The 16,972-nt window shown below is 49.7% G+C and overlaps 6 protein-coding genes across 6 annotated transcripts; 3 read left to right on the plus strand and 3 right to left on the minus strand.

Annotated features, from left to right (window-relative positions):
- The first annotated feature begins 3,897 nt into the window (after nt 1–3,897).
- Nucleotides 3,898–5,101, plus strand: J3D65DRAFT_638047 (uncharacterized protein). Its single transcript, XM_066801577.1, has 3 exons — nt 3,898–4,499; nt 4,589–4,791; nt 4,855–5,101. The coding sequence occupies exons 1-3, from the start codon at nt 4,176–4,178 to the stop codon at nt 5,084–5,086; spliced, it is 759 nt and encodes a 252-aa protein (XP_066651402.1). The 5' UTR covers nt 3,898–4,175; the 3' UTR covers nt 5,087–5,101.
- Nucleotides 5,102–7,492: 2,391 nt separating this feature from the next.
- On the minus strand, nt 7,493–8,452 carry J3D65DRAFT_119461 (uncharacterized protein). The gene is made up of 2 exons (XM_066793815.1): nt 7,942–8,452; nt 7,493–7,855 (listed from the first exon to the last, which is right to left on the minus strand). The coding sequence occupies exons 1-2, from the start codon at nt 8,289–8,291 to the stop codon at nt 7,600–7,602; spliced, it is 606 nt and encodes a 201-aa protein (XP_066651403.1). The 5' UTR covers nt 8,292–8,452; the 3' UTR covers nt 7,493–7,599.
- On the plus strand, nt 8,453–9,138 carry J3D65DRAFT_119427 (uncharacterized protein). The gene has a single exon (XM_066793814.1). The coding sequence runs from the start codon at nt 8,614–8,616 to the stop codon at nt 9,085–9,087; it is 474 nt and encodes a 157-aa protein (XP_066651404.1). The 5' UTR covers nt 8,453–8,613; the 3' UTR covers nt 9,088–9,138.
- A 39-nt stretch (nt 9,139–9,177) lies between these two features.
- Nucleotides 9,178–10,402, plus strand: J3D65DRAFT_638058 (uncharacterized protein). Its single transcript, XM_066801578.1, has 6 exons — nt 9,178–9,482; nt 9,539–9,611; nt 9,663–9,858; nt 9,944–10,009; nt 10,097–10,263; nt 10,313–10,402. Exons 2-6 carry the CDS (start codon nt 9,595–9,597, stop codon nt 10,353–10,355), a joined length of 489 nt encoding a protein of 162 aa, XP_066651405.1. The 5' UTR covers nt 9,178–9,482; nt 9,539–9,594; the 3' UTR covers nt 10,356–10,402.
- A 502-nt stretch (nt 10,403–10,904) lies between these two features.
- On the minus strand, nt 10,905–14,707 carry J3D65DRAFT_119492 (zinc finger transcription factor 1). The gene has a single exon (XM_066793816.1). It carries the CDS (start codon nt 14,363–14,365, stop codon nt 10,994–10,996), a length of 3,372 nt encoding a protein of 1,123 aa, XP_066651406.1. The 5' UTR covers nt 14,366–14,707; the 3' UTR covers nt 10,905–10,993.
- A 1,029-nt stretch (nt 14,708–15,736) lies between these two features.
- J3D65DRAFT_638065 (uncharacterized protein) lies at nt 15,737–16,912 on the minus strand. The gene has a single exon (XM_066801579.1). The coding sequence runs from the start codon at nt 16,766–16,768 to the stop codon at nt 16,103–16,105; it is 666 nt and encodes a 221-aa protein (XP_066651407.1). The 5' UTR covers nt 16,769–16,912; the 3' UTR covers nt 15,737–16,102.
- Nucleotides 16,913–16,972: the final 60 nt, after the last annotated feature.

A 16,972-nucleotide genomic window follows, 5' to 3' on the forward strand; every position in this document is an offset into this window, starting at 1 on the left:
TTACTTATACTAAACTATATAAGAATATTTTAAATATATCCACCTTAGGATAGTATAATTATACTATTTATATATTAATTAATATAAAGACTAAGGAAGTAATATAGTTAGCCTATATCTTTAAAGTAGAACTTAGTATTAAGTAGTAAGATAATTTTATTAACTTTAGACTTAGTTTTAGTAGTAATATAGAGATTATTAATATAGATAAGGATAAATATAAGCTTATCCTAGTATCTTATAATATAAGGTTCTAAAGGGAGAGAGTAGAAACCTAGATAGTATAAGAAATTATAGAGGTACTAAAACTAAGTAAGTAGTAACTAGTATAAGCTATATAAGGCTCTTTAGAGATGCTAAACTTATTATAGGACCTAGTATCTAGGAGGTATATAGGTATAGACTAGGTCTTTTAGTAGTATATTAAGGAAGGCTGTCTTAATATCCCCTTACTTATAAAATAGGTAATAATAGATGTTAATTACTAAAAATAGTATAAAAGTAGGAAATATAATAACTAGTAATAATACTTTAGATATATTAAATCCCTTATATTAAAGATTACTTAAAACTATAATATAGCTCTTATAGATAACCTTCTTACCTAGCTTATTAAGCTTATAGACCTAGATCTATTATAGTAGCAGCACCTAAGAGCTATCTAATAGGTAGTTAGTCTCTTTAAAGGTACTAGTATTAGTTAACTCCTATATCTACTTATCTATAAAGGGTCTCTAATAGATAGATTTTAGCCCTATAAGGGCCTTATACTATAAGTAAGGTAGAACCTTATTAGTAGGGATAGCATCTTATTAGTAATAAGTAGTATTTTCTATAGTAGTAAAGGCGCGTATATAGTAAGTAGATAGTTAAGGAGGTTAAGTATTATCTAAACTATATTTCTTATTAAAGAATTATATCTTAGTATAAATCTACTAAGGGTATTATAATAGTACTATTAGTAGTAGAGTAGGTATAGGTAATAGAGATAGTAAGAGTAGTAGTAAGGTTAAAGTTAGGTTAGTAAGTACTAAATTATTAGATCTAGTATATTTATTAGCTAGAGAGATATTAATCTAATCTATTTTATCTACTAATAGTATAATATCTATAAATATATCCTCCTTACCTCTACTACTAATATCTATACTACCTATATTAGACCTCTCTACTACTTTAATTACTTATTCTACTATATTATAGATTACTTTAGTATTACCTTTAAGAGCATCTTAAACTATTTTTAATATAAGATATATAATAAGTATCTTATTATTACTATTCTTAACTTTTCTATCTTCTATATTATTTATAGTAGCTATTAAGTCTAGCTACTAAGGAGGTCTAAAATATACATCCTAAGTATAGATAATCTAGTTTATTTAAGGGAGATATATCTAGAAGATATACTTATAGTTATAGCTAATAAACTATCCTTTCTCTATTCTTATATTAAATTTAGCGCTCTTAAGATGCTTCTTAGCTAGGATATAAGTATATATAGTAATACTAAAGACTAGTACTAGTAACTAGACATCCTTATACCTACTAATAGTATTATTAAAAATATTAACTAGTATCTTGCTATTAAGTGCATAAGTGGGAAGATAGTTAAGAAGATATACTATATATTAATAGGCTTCTATCTATAATAATTAAGGTATATTTAATATAATACTTATAGAGCGGGCCATACTAGTAATAAGGTATATAGATAACTTACTAATACTATTTTACTTAGGTAAGTATAGTACTATCTTTTTAACCTTAATACCCTTTATCTTTACCTATACTAGTAGCTTTTAGCCGCTAAACTCTATGCTATTATCTATTTAGAGGGCTTAGATCTTATATTAGAACTAGGTTTTAGTCTATTTACTAAAGTTTTAAATGCTATTAAAGGCGTCGCCCTTAGTCTTTATAACTAATAAGTATTATAGATATAAGTAGTTATCTATAAATACCACCCCCTAATAGCAGCTATTATAGCTAACTATAAGTAGTTTAAATATATTAATATAGACGCGTCTAAAGGGCGCATCTGCTTAAGGTATTAGTTTATATAATACTATCTAGTAGGACTTAGCTATATAGTAGGATTTATAATAGAAGTCTTAGTTACTAGTAATAATAAGTTATCCCTAGTACTAGAGCTTATTAAGCGCGCTAGTATAGATATACCCTAATTACTAGTACTATATCTTATACGTCACTATAGGAGGAGTTGCTATAGTAAATACTTATACTATATAATTATTATTAATAACTATTAGAATATTCACCCCTAAACTATTAGGGCAAGCTATAATAGCCATTCTATAGTTTTATATTTATAATATAGAGGTAAGCTAATCTAGGTATAGTCCCTTCTACTTAAGTTTTAAAGCTAAGATAAGACTAACTATTAGTACTAGAATATATAGAACACCCTCTATTATAAGAGTATTAACTATACTATTTATAGGATAGTAGAGTATAGTATTACTATAGCTAATAGCTATTACTATACCTAAACTATATACCTAGACTAGCTATATAAACTATAAGTAGTTTATTAGCTTAGTTAAATTTAGTATATAGTAGGTATTAGCCCTAGTATTAACAATCCATTCATCCTTTATTAAAGCTAGATATAGGTATAGGGTAGTAAAGTAGTTCGCACCTTATACTAGAGGGTTAGTTATTAATATTATTATTACTATTACTACTATTAGTAGTTTAGAGACTTAATTATCTAGTATATAAAATACCCCTAATACCAGCTTCTAATAGGTAGGACGGTATTTAAGGTAAAGATAGCTATACTTAGCCTTAATATGCCCCTTCTTTCTATAGTAATTATAGGTAGCATGGTTAGACTTAGACTACTTAGTAGACTACTAACTAGTATAAATAGTAAGAGCTATAGTACTATTCTTACTAGTATATTTAATCTTATTAGTTATAGTATAGAAGAGATCCTTAAACTTAGGTATCTCCTTCTTATTATACTAATTTATATACTAAGTTATATACTAGATAGGAATATTATCCTATAAGTTTTCTAGAAGTAGAATATAGAGAATCTAGTCCTTAACTTACTATTAGATATAGCTAATATAGGCTTGCCTTTATTTATATAGGGCATTATAGAATTCCTTTACTATTATAAAATTACTATATTAATAGAAGATAAAGTCCTTAATAATATTAGCCTTAAAGAGGATACCCTTAGTATTATATATATTATAAAGCTTCTACTATATAGAGTAAGCTAAACTAGTATACCCCTATAGTACTATTATAATAGGAAGTATAATAATTATTATAAACTAGTAGATAATATATATATCTTTCTTATAATTAGTAGTATTTTTTAGCTTATCCTTAAGTAGATAGGTATAATAGAATAGACTAAGCCTTATCTTAACTATTATCTTAAAGGTTACCTAGTTAGTAGGGCCTTTAAGTAGCTAGATATTCTTTAAAGGGATACTAAACTTACTATTATTTATAGTTAGGTCTACCTCTTCTTTAGCCTTAGCCTACTTAGCTAGTATAGAAGATAAGGCGGTAGTAAAGCCTAAACTACTAGATAATAAAGGAGGAAGGGAAGGTAAAGTTATAGTAAAAGTAATAACTATTAGTATATTACTTAGAGTTATAGAGATAGATAATACTAATAAATTTACTAAAAAGTAGGAATTATATAAGATAATAAGGGATAAAATAATAAAATAATAAAATAACTATTAGTAATAATTATATAGATGGTGTTATAGTGTAATACTAAAATAAGCTAGATAAGTAATTTATATATATAATATAAGGGCTTATAACCTAATAAAGTAAGATGAGAGAACTAAAGACTCTATTTAAGGCTACTCTAAGAGCTATCTATATACTACTAAAACTGCTAGGGGGAGTAGTAGCTGGTGCTAACTGCTAATAAGTCCTAAACTTGTTAAGACGTGTGAAGCTGATAGATAAGTGTATCTTGACTGAAGTAGTAAGTTGTCGTCTGGATAAGCTGTAGTTGTCCAGGTGAACTGTAGCTGAGATGATGTGATGGGAGACTGCTTGGTGTTGTTATATAGGACCACTAATATAAACGGCGTTTACTTGTACGGCCGCTTCCACACCGCCGCAACCTGTTTGGCCGTTTAAGCCGCCAGTCTTGGCCGTTCAATGTCTGCATGTACCCAAGTCCCAACCCAATGCCTGCACGCCCAAGCTCGTCGGAGCTACCTGTCGGACCTCGACAGCGCGAGACAGCCTCACGGTTTATCAGCACAACCAACCTGTGCCCGATAACGACTCGATACCGTCGCTGCATGTACAGGACGAGCCTTAGCCAGTCATGGCGCATCGTACCTTGCCGCGGGGCAGCGCGGGGAGACGGAGGCGGAGCTCAGCGCGCCCAGATCCCGTCGATCCCGGGTTGCTTTTCTGCAGAGCTTCCCGTCAACATGTGGCTCTGCATCCGACCTCCCGTCGCGTCGCGCCCCGCCCCGGAATTTCTAAGCGCCTAGTAAGCACAAATTCTTTGGGCCATGGTCCTGCCAAGGTGGTTGTACCCTCCACCAAGACTTGGGTGGGAGAAGCAGACCTCCATCCCTCAACTCCCGATCCTCATCATCTCGACAAGTTTCATCGGTCTGAGGACCATCTCGACGCATGCTTGCTTCTTCTGGCGTCATTATCAAGCAGCCCTGTAATGATGCTGGCGCGCAATTGTGCGCGGAAGCAGAGCGCGTCTCAGACCATGTGGCGCTCTTCTGGAAAGGCAGGGTATTACACAAGCTATATCTGCTGGCCGGTATTGGTCAGCACAAGACGGACAAGATTAAACTTCAGTCAGAGCTTGGTACCCACCCAAGGGATCATTTTTGATTCGCCGCGACTGGGCGGAACGTTCAAGCCATGGTTTGCAGCCATGGCAGTCTTGTTCTCACCGCAATCGTCGGCAGTTGTCATGTCCAGCTGGCAAATGGCATGTTCGCAGCTCCCCATTGTCAAAGTATACTCGTCGGTCTCGGTTTCACAAACCTACGACGCTCTAGTTCCGCGCTCGTTTGTCATCTGTATTTGGCATTGGCCATCTTGATCTGAGCTTGAGAAACAGGCCATCTGCCAAGGACCCAGATCTGAACTGACGAAACTGGTTATCAGATCAAAACGCAAATGCGTCACATCGAAGTTACTCCTCGGATCGCATGGGAGTCCAACGTCACAGGCGACTCGCGACGATATGCTAGCGAATGCGAACAATGGAAGCTCTGTCGATAATGTCGATCCAGGACGGCAGCTTGGCGTAGTACACACAGTAGCCGGCAACTTGAGACCTGCTTCTTCCTCTCACTGATGACGTCAATTGTTCGCGGAAATATAGGCAGAGCAGGGCAAAGCGCGGCAGCTCCCACGAACCGTTGCCTATTTGGAGCACCAAACACCAAATCCCCCGCTTGCCTGATGTGCCGCCGCCACACCACGCCTCGCTAGCTCCATCCGTCACAGGTCCAGACCCTAGACAGCCATGGCTCCGCACTTGAGATGCGCCGGCGCAGGAACCTGCCTTGTGCTGTGATTCCGTGCCACACAGCACGAGAGGGGTGTGTGCGTGGGTTGGTGTCATGGCAAAGAATCCATCTGGCACGAGCCCGAGGCAGGAGCAGGCCCGGTGTGACAAGACCGCCACATCCTTCTTCCTTTCTTCGCATCCGGAGCATCGTCACGACAAAATGTCACGCGGCGCCACTCCACTCCCTCCGTTCCCCATTCTACTGGGTCTGTGACGGACGACCACACTTGATTGAAATGAGGACAAAAAACAAATTGCGCTGCGTCTTACCACCCAGCCACGCACCCCTTCCCACACCACAATCGCTCATCTCATCTCATCTCAGGGACCTGGCGCGCGGCCCAGTGGCATCAGCTTAGCTGACATGACTGACCCTCTGTTCCCTCCCGTCGACGCCTCATTCTTGCGTCTGTGTGCGCAAATTCTCCGCGCAATCTTTGTTGCGGCTTTGTTCCCGCCTTGATGCGACCAATTATTGATGCTGCAAATAAGCAGTGCCTATCTAGGCTGCGCTGAGTGGACGATATGTGCTTCCAGATGACGCAAAGCAACGGCACCGCTTGGTGAGATTTCTACTCGAAAAGAGACGGCTCTCGACGACCCTTTTCTAGTCATGCTTCTATTTCCAGCATTTTCGCCCGTCGCTAGTCTTCCCACCGTCCGAATCAATTCTTTCTCAGTTTTCAACTTGTCAATTCCGGGGCGACAGCGAAGATGCCCTCTTCATACTTCGTTCCATACGACCTTCCTGCTCGTCGCGAAGTCACAGTGTGCGCAAATTTCCGGCACCCAACGCGTCGCAAGCACCGCGTCAGATCCCAGGGGAGTCAGTGACGTCGTCCTGCCGCAGACCCCCACCGCCGCCGCCGCCGCCGCGGGCGGATCATACACACGTACTGACGCACGCCTGGCATACAGTCGCAAAGTGACGTGAGAATAGGCATTGGGACAGCCGGCGGCACGGCTGCTGCTGCTACAGGACCCTGCAGAAGAAAAGTGACTGCTGAATGACGGCAGGAGGATTGCATGCTATGCGTCAAGGTTGGAGGCGTCGGTGTCATTGCACATCATGAGTTTGTCTTGCTTTTGCTTTCACTGACAGGCGCGTGGGTCTGTCTGCCATGCTAGTCTGGGGGAGCTGAGTCTGCCTGTCGACACTATCGTGGGCTGGTTGGAAAATGATTGCACGGCCTGGTAAGACATGTGTGACTGCCAGCCTCCGTGTCGACTTTGTCAACACTGTCCACCTTGCCGCACCCACAACGCTTTCGCAACCCGCCGGCAGCATATCGCCAGCAATACGTACCCACCACCCTCCAACCTCTTGCCCGAATTCTCCCTCTCCCTCCCTTTCTCTCTCGCCGCAGACTTACCCATCCCTCCCGCTCCGCAGCCTCCGCTCTGCCCAGATCTTCTTAGCGCGCCAACGCCGCTCCCGCCATCTCTTCTGCCAGCGCATCACACACCTCAGCCGAAAATCCAATCTACCTTCGCGATTTGCGCGCCGCGGCACTACCGCAAGCCAGCCAGCCAGCCAGCCAGCCAGCGCAATCAACTCAACTCAATCGCGCGCGCGCGCGCGTCCGTCGGCCGAGCCGAGCCGAGCCGAGCCTGGCGGGGCAAATCGAATCGAACTGAATGGAAAGATATCTGATGGCCGTTTCAGGGGCTTATCTGTTTTAATGCCGCGGTGATCGGTGTGCTAGGGGGAGGGGAGGGGTAGGTGGGGGAATGCGTGCGAGGGGTACCTTGGTATCTGGGTACTTGGGGCTTTGAAGTGTTTCGTGGGTCCCCGCGCTGCTTGGTGGACGGTAGGGTAGGGTAGGCGAGTGAGTGAGACGGAGGTGGGATTGGATCTTTTTTGGGCGCTCTGCGGCGACCTGACTGGCTGCGGTTTGTTGTCCAGCTACAACTCACTCACCTCTGGTCTGTCAGATCGCAAGCCTGACAGTTGCGCCAACAGCGCGCTCTGCTGCTGCTCCTCCGCCAATCTGACTCTCGCCTTTCCAACGTTGCTCGCATCATCGCAACAGGCCAGCTCAACTGTTGTCAGAGCCGTTTTCTGCCCGCTTTCTCTCTGATTCCCTGATTTTTGCTATGGCGGAGCTGGCGGAGCAGCACTTCCCGCTACTCCCACCACTCGTCTCTTCGCCCCCGTCTCTTTCAGCATACCGCCCGCCGTCCTGCCGCTCCGCGCCACACGTCAAAAAACACCGCGCCACAGGGGAAAGGACACAGGCAGACCGCGTCGGAGCGGAGCGCGGGCAGGCGGAGCAGGCAGCGGGGTCCCGCGAGCTGAGCAGAGCAGAGCTGTCAGAAAGACGGCCTCGCTGCGGCCTGATGATGGTATGTACATTGAACCATGTACAGTGAGTGAGTACATTACTCGCATGCCGGCCTGAATAGCAGTTCTGACTCGCTGTCTGCCATGCCATGAAGCCATCAGGTATGCAGCTGGATGGGGCTGGATGGAGCTGCACGACAGACCTCTAAAGATAGGAAGAAGGCCTGAGTATTGGTTGGGCGAGGTGCGGTGCGGTGGGGTGTGAGTATGCTGCGTACATGGCGTTGGGCGCGCGCATGGTGGTGGTGGTGGTGGTGGTGGTGGGGAAATGGGCCCCCAGGTGGCTGGGGCGACGACGAAAGGGAAGGAGGAAAGTATTGGATGCGCGACGGTGGTGGGCTGCGTCGCTGGCGTTGATTGCGGGTCGCGCGTGGTGTGGTATGGCATGGAATTGCGTGCCAGTTGGCGGCGCAAGGAAACGAAGCCATTTGTCTGGGTGAGACCCGTTGTGTTGGGCGGACAGCTTGCGACGTGCCTGTGATGGCGAGCGCTGCGGGACGAAGTTGGGAGTGGGTGGTGTGTGTTGGCGCAGACTGTGAGTACGGCATAGACACGCGAACGCCATCATACAGGTCAGTCAGTTGAACGAGGTTGTATGTACGAACGCTCTGTATGTCGACTGGAGAGGAGAAGTGGTGGTTGAGATGGCTGCAAGGAGGATCGTGTCGTGCGACTCGACTGCCGTGAGTTGTCAGAGTGCCGACATGACATGACCGCTCCCTCAATGGTGCGTGAGAAAGGTTCTCGTGCGTATGTACGTGCCATATTCAAATCTTGCAGATGGGTATGTGGTCGATGCAAGGGGAGTACATGTACTTGGGCATCTTGTCTTTCAACCTGCCTTGCTACCCACCGTCGGATCCGCAACTTACAACCACTAGACTGGCCATGCGGCATGTTAGACACCAGCGAGCAGCCCACAATGCGCTGTGACGTTCCAAGAGAGAAAGAGCAGGAAGAGGGCCACCAGGAAGAAGAGGAGGCAGGACACCACAGCAAGCAGACAGACACACCTGACGAACGCTTCGTGCTCATCCATCCAGCAGCGAGGGGCGTCGTCGCTACCCTCGGATATAGCCAGCCTGGCGCCTCAAATGTCCGGAAGACCGGCCGGTGGTTCGGGCGTGGCCTCTCCACCACTTGCTTCTGGTCCGATGGTCTTTGGCATGAAGAGGGGAGTTAGGAGGGAGGGAGCCTCTTTCATACAGTGTCGGTGGCATGGTGGCCGGTAAGCAACATGGTCAATGTTCTCTCTGTGATCACTCCTGCACTGTGCTTCTGTGATGGTCCTCTATACTTTCCTGGGGTATCTACCTGAAGAGCCGGCAAAGTGACGTCCGTCCTCAATCAACCCGCATGTAAACCATCCATTCTTTCTCCGTGTATGATTCCGTAACCCTCCCTCAACGATCTTGCTGTACATCCGTGACCTCAAGGGCAAAGGCTGTCGCCGCCGTCGTTGCCTCGGACGGGTGCTGGTCGTGGATCTCTCTTGGTGTGTGGGGAGCTCGGGTTCTGATTTTGTCCATCTTCGCTCTATCGAGCAGCCGTTCGTAGGCTCATGGTGTTGGTCGACCGCTGTAACGCATGTCAGTACGGCTTTTAGAGGCAGCGAATAAGTAGAGCTTTCTCACCAAAGAACAAGGCTCAAGCTCAGGATGGCTCTCGAGGAGCAGCCCTCCATCAACCCATGCTGGTGCTTGCCTGCTACGACAGACGTCAGCCAAATTTCGTGAGTCGCACGTAGACCTTTCTTACCGCTTCAAGGCTTGGCCTGCTTGCCGGCGTCCTTGAGCGCCTTGTTCTCGGCCTCAAGGGCCGCGACCTTGTCCTCAAGATCCTCGCGGATCTTGATCTCTTCGCGGAACTGGCGCTCGATCTGCACCACGTCGTACTGGAGCTGGTCGCGCCTCGCTTCAGCGTCGTGAAGACGCTGGGCGAGGGCGGGCTCCTCCTACTCGCAAGAAGCACGTTAGCCAACTCAACGCCAAAGCAGCTTCAAGGTAGAGCGCAAGCTGATTGAGGTAAACTTGACTTACAGGCTTGGGGGCGGCGGCGGCAGCGGGAGGCGCGGGGCGCTGGGCGGTGGTCTGCTTGACCTTGACCTTAGTAATTGTTGGCGAACTCGACGACGCGAGAGCAGCTCGTCGAAGGAAAGGCGTGAGCTGGTTGAAGGAGAGTGGTTGACTTACGGGCGAGGCCGGCTTGTCCTCCTCCGAAGCCCCATCCACACCACCGGATGGGGTACGGCCGGAGTTGGGCCGAAATGCTCCGTCGCCTTGGGACGGCTCAGGAGTCTCCTCGAAAGGAGAACGAGGTCGAGCAGTGGACTCGGAAGTCGGCATTGTTCTGTGAAATGCTGATGAGTGTGAGAACTGCGGCGTGGGGAGAGCGTAGAGGAGACATACGAGACTTGGAAAGGAGAGTGGAGGGAGTGCGGATTCTGTTTGAACTCTCACCGTTAGAGAGAAGGACTGTTGCTGGTTGGGGGTTGGAACATACCGCGGGGTGATGAGGTGGTGGAAAGTTTGAGCGTTGCTTCAAATCGAATTCGCACAAAAGATATCTGGTGGGAGACGACGACTAAGCATCACTTACCAGAGCTCACGCCGAGCAACCAAAATGTGACCAACACCAGTATTGTTGCCTATTCGGGCACCTGTGAACATCTCGGCAGCGTACCCAACCTGTCAATGGCACGTTTAGACGGCACTGTCGGGCGTTGCGCCGCAGTGTATAACGGAAGAGTAGATACGTGCGGCGCGAAATCAAAGAGAACGAGTGTACAACGCCGCGAAATTGTGAGCCTTGCGCCGTTGAAAGTAGGAGAATACGTATATTCGAGCGGCGGGTTTGTACGAAAAGTGGGAAGTGTATTGACGAACGGCGCGAAAAGGGACTACAATGAATAGATGAACGCTAGAAATCGACAGTGACAGTCCAAACGCTAAGTACGCCGCTTATTCAACTAAAGCAAAGTTCCTCCGTCCTTCTATGTTGTGGGAGTATGTTACGAGATGAGCCTACCGATGAAGCCAACTGCATTCGCATGACCTCTCTTCGGGGCCTTCAAAACGGGACTATGTGGCTCACTGCATTGAAGTTGCCGGTGTCTGATCGTTTCCGCTCTCGCCAACGCCGGCACCCAGTTCAAATCCCAAGTCGGCGGGAACACCACCAACTCCGCTGTTGCTTCCTCCATCGAAGCTGAACCCGCCGAATCCGACACCCAGTCCACCAAAGCCCGCAAAGAAGCCACCGCTATCGTCGCCTAGGCCACTACCTCCGCCGCCGCTGCCTGTAGATCCACCCGTAGGCAACGGCGGGTCCACGTTGAAAGGCATGAACCAGGCGAGCGACGGGTCGTTGATTGCACCGCCAACGCCGCCCATGCCGCCCCCGGCAGCAGCACCGAATCCGGCACTCAGGTTACCAGCGCTCCACGCAAAGAGGTTGTCGGAGGCGTGGGCTGAGGGGTTGGCGGGTTCAGCGAAGCCCGGTGTTGAAGGGATGGCGGAAGGATCGAGAGCAAAGGGCTCATTGCGGTCCATGAAAGTCGCGTACGATTGGAGGACCATTTGTCGATCGAGCGCGGACATGGGCTGAGCGTTGAAGGACGGGCCCATGACAGAGCTGCCAGGGAAGGCGCTTCCAGGGGAATTGACAGGATCAGGAGAGGTGTGTGTATTTGCATTGAAGGGTTGATGTTGAGACGGAGAGGGCATGGGATAAGAGGATGGATTGACATGTCCGGACGTAGGCGAAGGATTAGGGCGCTTGCTGGCAGTGGATGTGCTTTTGTGTTTTGGATTTGAAGATTGATTTGGTGAGCGCCCCGTACCAGCAGTCACGGACTTGGTGCGGTCTTCCTTTTCGTTTTTGCCGCGTCTCGCCTTTTTCGTTGGCTCTGTTGCTTTTTTCGTTGGCGAAAGGCTAGCGAAGAATTCCTCGACACTTTGAAGATCTGCCTTTTGACCGAGAACCGCATCGGTGCCGGCTTCCTTTGGGGCATCAGCGGCCGGGTCTTCGTAGTCTGTCCGGGAGACGCCATGGGGGTATCTATCAAACCAATCTCCGTATTGAAAGATGTTTGTCTGGGTGCCGTTGACGGCGGCAGGTCCGCGTAATGCGGCATCGGCGTGCTGTCGGTAGAGCTCCTTGAGATTTTCTGCGACAAAGTGGAACATCCCCCAGAACCGCTTCATCCTGCTCAGATATTTGACGTTGTAGGCCAGATAACGTTTTGACATGTTTTCGAGTTTGGGATTCTTAGAAAACACCCCGCGAATGTGGACTGTACTTGACAAAAAGGCACAGTAGCCCGCAAAAGGCACCGCCACATGGTGATTCAAAGCCTCGTTAATCAACAGAGAGATTTGATTGGCGGAATCAAGAGCCGCATGGGCGGCTTCAGTGAGGAACTGATGGGGCATATCCCTGGGAGGCCGGCTGCCAGCATGGGAGGGCAGAGAGAAGCGATTGAGGAAAAGGACAATCTGGTGGTACACAATGTGGAGAAAGATGAACTGATTTGCCGTCTTCTCAACTTCGTGGTTCTCCAGATTTTCCTGATTCCAAAGCAGTCGTTCTGGCAAAGATTCTTTGAATTGTCGGGCCTGTTTTTTAAGTTCTTGAAAGGTGGAGTGGGGTGACCAGATGGGAACTTTTTCCTGTTCTTTTCCTCCCAGGTTGTTGAACATGATTAGTCTTCCCCATATCGCAACTGCTCGCACCAGGTACGCGACAACTCCCATGTTCTCTTTGGCGTCTGCAATCTGCCCAGCATCAGGGGGCACAGGACTTCGAACATTTCCTTCCAGGTCCTCGGTCGGGCCAGGGATTTCCATTTGGAAGTAATGTTCCCTGATGGGGAGTTGCACGTGGATAAATTGCCCGCTGACAAAGAGCGGACGGTCCGTGCCGGAAGAGTTGAAGCGGTCCATGATGAAGCATGACCACATGGTACGCCTCCTGATCTCTCGGTCTGTAAAACTGAGCTCCGACCGCGCCCCCTTTTCTTTACCCAGCGGATCGTGGTCCAAATCCTTGTGGAGCTGCAGAGCATACGCCATTCGTTGCGCCATGCCACCAAACATCCAGCTTCGTCCACCCTGACATGTCCCGAATTCGTGTAGGCCCAAGAGGAGATATGATATTAAAATGGTAATGTTTGGGGTATCATATCGTTTCAATGCAATGTCGCGGGCCCTGGCAGCCCAGGTTTCTCCTCTTAGGAATGCAGGCTCTGATCGAATTTGTGGATGTGTGGAAAAGCGCGCCGATATTGCGCATACTGCGAGTATTAGAACCGGTGGCACCTGTCCAGCGGCGAGCCTTCGCATAAAGCTCGGCTTGTGCAGCAAAGGGTAACTCTGGCCGTAGACGTAGTCAAAGTAGACTTCTGCAAGGTGTTCCTGAATCTCTTTGGGCGGCAAAGCGTCCGCGCCTTCGGTGAGCAGACTGCCCTCTTCTGACTCTGTTTTTGGCGGAAGGCCTGGGGGTTTTTCGCCAACATTGGATCCCTTTTTCGACCAATCTTCAAGCTCGTGTCCAAACGCTTCTTCGGCTGGCCGCTTTTTCGCATTGGAGCCCTTCTGTGGCGCCCCTGGCAGAGGCGGCTTGACCACCGCCCTCCCCACTGCCGCAACGGTCCCCATGCTTTCCTTCGGAACCAGCTTGATTATGCGATCCTCCATGCGCTTCAACCGCTTGTCCAACATGGCCATGTAGTCCGTCCGGGGCGCAGCTTTCCTGGTAGTCACTTTGTACACGCATGGTATCCTCGAGCGCAAGCAATGTTTACAGGCTGGCTTTTCTCCAGAGCAGCGAATCTTTTTCCGGCGACATGCAATGCAGGCAAGTGGCAACCTTTTGCGCTCCTTGCCCGCCTTGGTTTTCATCTCGCTCCACGGGGGAGGGGCATCAGGGTCTCGGTCGTCGTCCTTGCTATTTCCGCCCTTTGCGGTGCCGCTACCGGTGTCACCAGCGTTTGTCTGCGAGCCACCATCTCCAAACGGATCGCCGAATCCAAAGCCACTCTGGGGGCTCGTATCCGTGTCAATGCCGTCGACGCTGCCCGCGCTTGCCAGGCCGCCGTTCGCGGGCACACCGCTTGCGCCTCGAGTGCTTCGTCCTGGCGTCGCTCCGGTCGCAGCTGCAGCGTGGGCGTCGGGCGGGCCGGGAAAGATTGCGGGCGAGTTGTCGGAGACGGCGGAAAGCAGCTGGTTCGGATCGCCTGGATTGTCCATATTGGCGTTGATGGAATTGAAATCGGAACGGCGGCCGTTGGACATGGGTACGCTATCCCATTTTGGAAAATTGGACATGATGGAGGAGGCGGAATTCGGGCTGCGGTCGTCTTGCAGGGCGTAATCAGCAATGTTCAGCGGGTCGTCGTGCTGATCAGTTTGGTCTGCGTCGGATTGCGCATAGGAACCCATGTCATTGATGCTCGACGCCATCAAAGTCTTCAAGAGGTCCACATTGTCTGTGGCGGCGGGAGCCCCTCGGGCAGGGCCTGGCTGAAGTCTGCAGACTCGGGATAGGTGTGCGGCGGGCTCGGAGAAGACTTGGTTTGCGGCAGACGGTAGAGTGCAGGGACCTTAGCTCATGGTCTTGTTTGTGAGTCGCGGGACGCAGGTGGAATCGCGGATTGACAGCGGGGCTATGACGAGGAGCGGAAAGATGCGAACGAGGGTACAGAGATATTGGTACGCGGCGGTCAGAGGCAAAAGGGTGCAGTGGTGAGGTGTCGAGTCGAGTGGGAGGCGGATCTATGGAAAAGCCCCACTGCGGAGCGGAAGCCCTGGCACTGAACGTAGGGTAGGTACCGTAGCTTGCTAACGGGTGACTAAGAAGTGGCATGGCCAGACGCAGCAATGAAAAGGCGACAGTTGCAGCCGGGGCCCTACAACTACGCCCCGCATCTTCAGGGCTACTCTACCGCAACTCTACACTTCCCTTCACCAACACCTCGTCCAACACGTCCATTATCCGCCGTCGAACAGGCCACGCTCTGCCCAGCGACATGATGCGTCGCGCCTCGGCCACCACGCGACGTCCACCTTCGCGTCCTTCGATGCTGCCCACGCCCCCAACCGTCGCCACCACTCGCGCGTCCTGCAGCCAGACTTGACCTTCTGCATCGCTGGCTCTGTCTAACCGGACCACGCCATTGCCGCCGTCGCCGCCCCCAGGCCCAAATGTCGCATACGCCCACAGCGTCAGCGCCGCCAGGAGCAGGTGGTGAGCTTCGCCATGGCCGTGGTTGACCCTGTCGCGCATCAGCTTGAAAAGCATCGCTGCATGCATCACGGCCCGCCGCGAATTTCGTCCGTCCTGTCTGAACCATGCTGCTACCTCTCGTCGCGCCACTTCTGTCGTATTTTCCGTGGCCATCCATCCGCTACACGCGCAGAGCCTCGACAGTGGCACGAAAAGCTGGATGCACACGACGTGGTGGTACTGCCGTGACAGCTGCGTCGGCCCGATGACGGCGCACGTCTCCGCCGGCTCGACCGCCAAAGCTTTGAGCGTCCGACTCCTCCATCGTCCGTACATGACATCAATCCCACTCGACCCGCTTGTACTTGCCATGTCATCGTCTGAGCCGGTAGAATTGTACTCCAGAAACCCGCATCGCTGCAGAGATGCGGCTGCTTGCACCAGGTCCCTCGACTCCTGATACACGGCCAGCAAGACGACGCGCCTCGCGAATTCATCGAGATCTGGAGCTTGACCCGAGTCGCGCATGGCCTGAAAAGCTTCGCGCAGCGAAACTTTGTAGCCAACCCTAGCCCCAGCTTGCACGTCAAGTTTATCCAGCCGTGTATCCCACACGTCCCCTGGGCATGGCAGTTCCAGGTCGAGTTGGTCATTCAAGGGCATAAGCGTCGGCAACCCCTGATGTAGTGCATTTTCAACGTCTAGCATCTGGATTGCTACCCGTCAGCCAGATTCGTTGGCCGCAATCCAATTGCTTACCCAGATGGACCAGATGACTCTTCTCGACTGTTCCCCGCGCCACCACCAGTGTACCTTGTCGGCCTCGTTTCCAGATGACCTAGATATCGGTCCCAGAGACATCTGTTGCTTCAGCTCTGCGCCCAATCCTCTGGCCAAAGTGATCAAGAGATTCTTTTGCGACTGTTGTGTCAGGATGAGCGCTTTGCTGCCCGAGTACGCCATGATGATGTGACCTAGCAGCACCACTTGAGCAAACCACACCTGCAAAGTCTGCGCTGTATGCTGATCAACCTGTGAGTGTTAGCATTTACCCCGGACAGTATTACAAGACCTACAAAAACACAGATTGCTTTCCTGAGGTACTCATGCAATTTGCCCACGTACGCCTTGCACGTCTCCAAACCTGCGTACTCGCCGCCCACCGCGGCCACTGCCAGCACCAACATCCACGGCGTCCGTACATGGTTGAAGCTTGGTTTGTGCAAAATCGGCGTGATGGGATGAAAGTACTCAAAGTACAGCTGCACAAATCGATTGATCAAGCCAGCATCGGCCTCAATGCGCTGAGTCGAAGAAGCCGCATTCTGTTGCGCAATCCAAGCAGCAATCTCGCCCATCGCCTCTTCCGATACAGGAGGGACGTGATAGTGTTCCTCAATGGCCTCGAGATCTGCATGCTGTGGCATCCGACTTGACTGAGCCGCTCCGTTTGCCGAATCGGGCGTCTGGTAAGGCTGCTGGACTATTGCGCTTGGTTCGTCCAAAGATGCCGGGCTGGCAATATCGCCGGTAGTGGTGTCGGGTCGCGCTCTGCTTGGGGACACCGGGCGCGACGGGGCCCACAGTGATGGCTGAAGTATCCCGCCTTTTGCCAGATCATCATTCAAGGAGCGCGTCATGATATTTCCCGCACTTCCCGAAGGTCCAGACAGTGACGCATTTGGATGACTTGCTGCCTTCTGTGCGCTCGGACACCTTTCTCTCAGGTCCACTTCGACTGCATTTGCAGCACCATCTCCACGGACGTGGCCTGGTCGGGCCGCTTCCCCTGGCAGTGCTGCATCCGTTTGCGCGGTTGGGGTGTAGAACGCTTCATCTACACT

This window comes from Phyllosticta citribraziliensis, assembly GCF_038025025.1.
Source record: "Phyllosticta citribraziliensis strain CPC 17464 chromosome Unknown J3D65scaffold_12, whole genome shotgun sequence".
NCBI lineage: Eukaryota > Fungi > Ascomycota > Dothideomycetes > Botryosphaeriales > Phyllostictaceae > Phyllosticta > Phyllosticta citribraziliensis.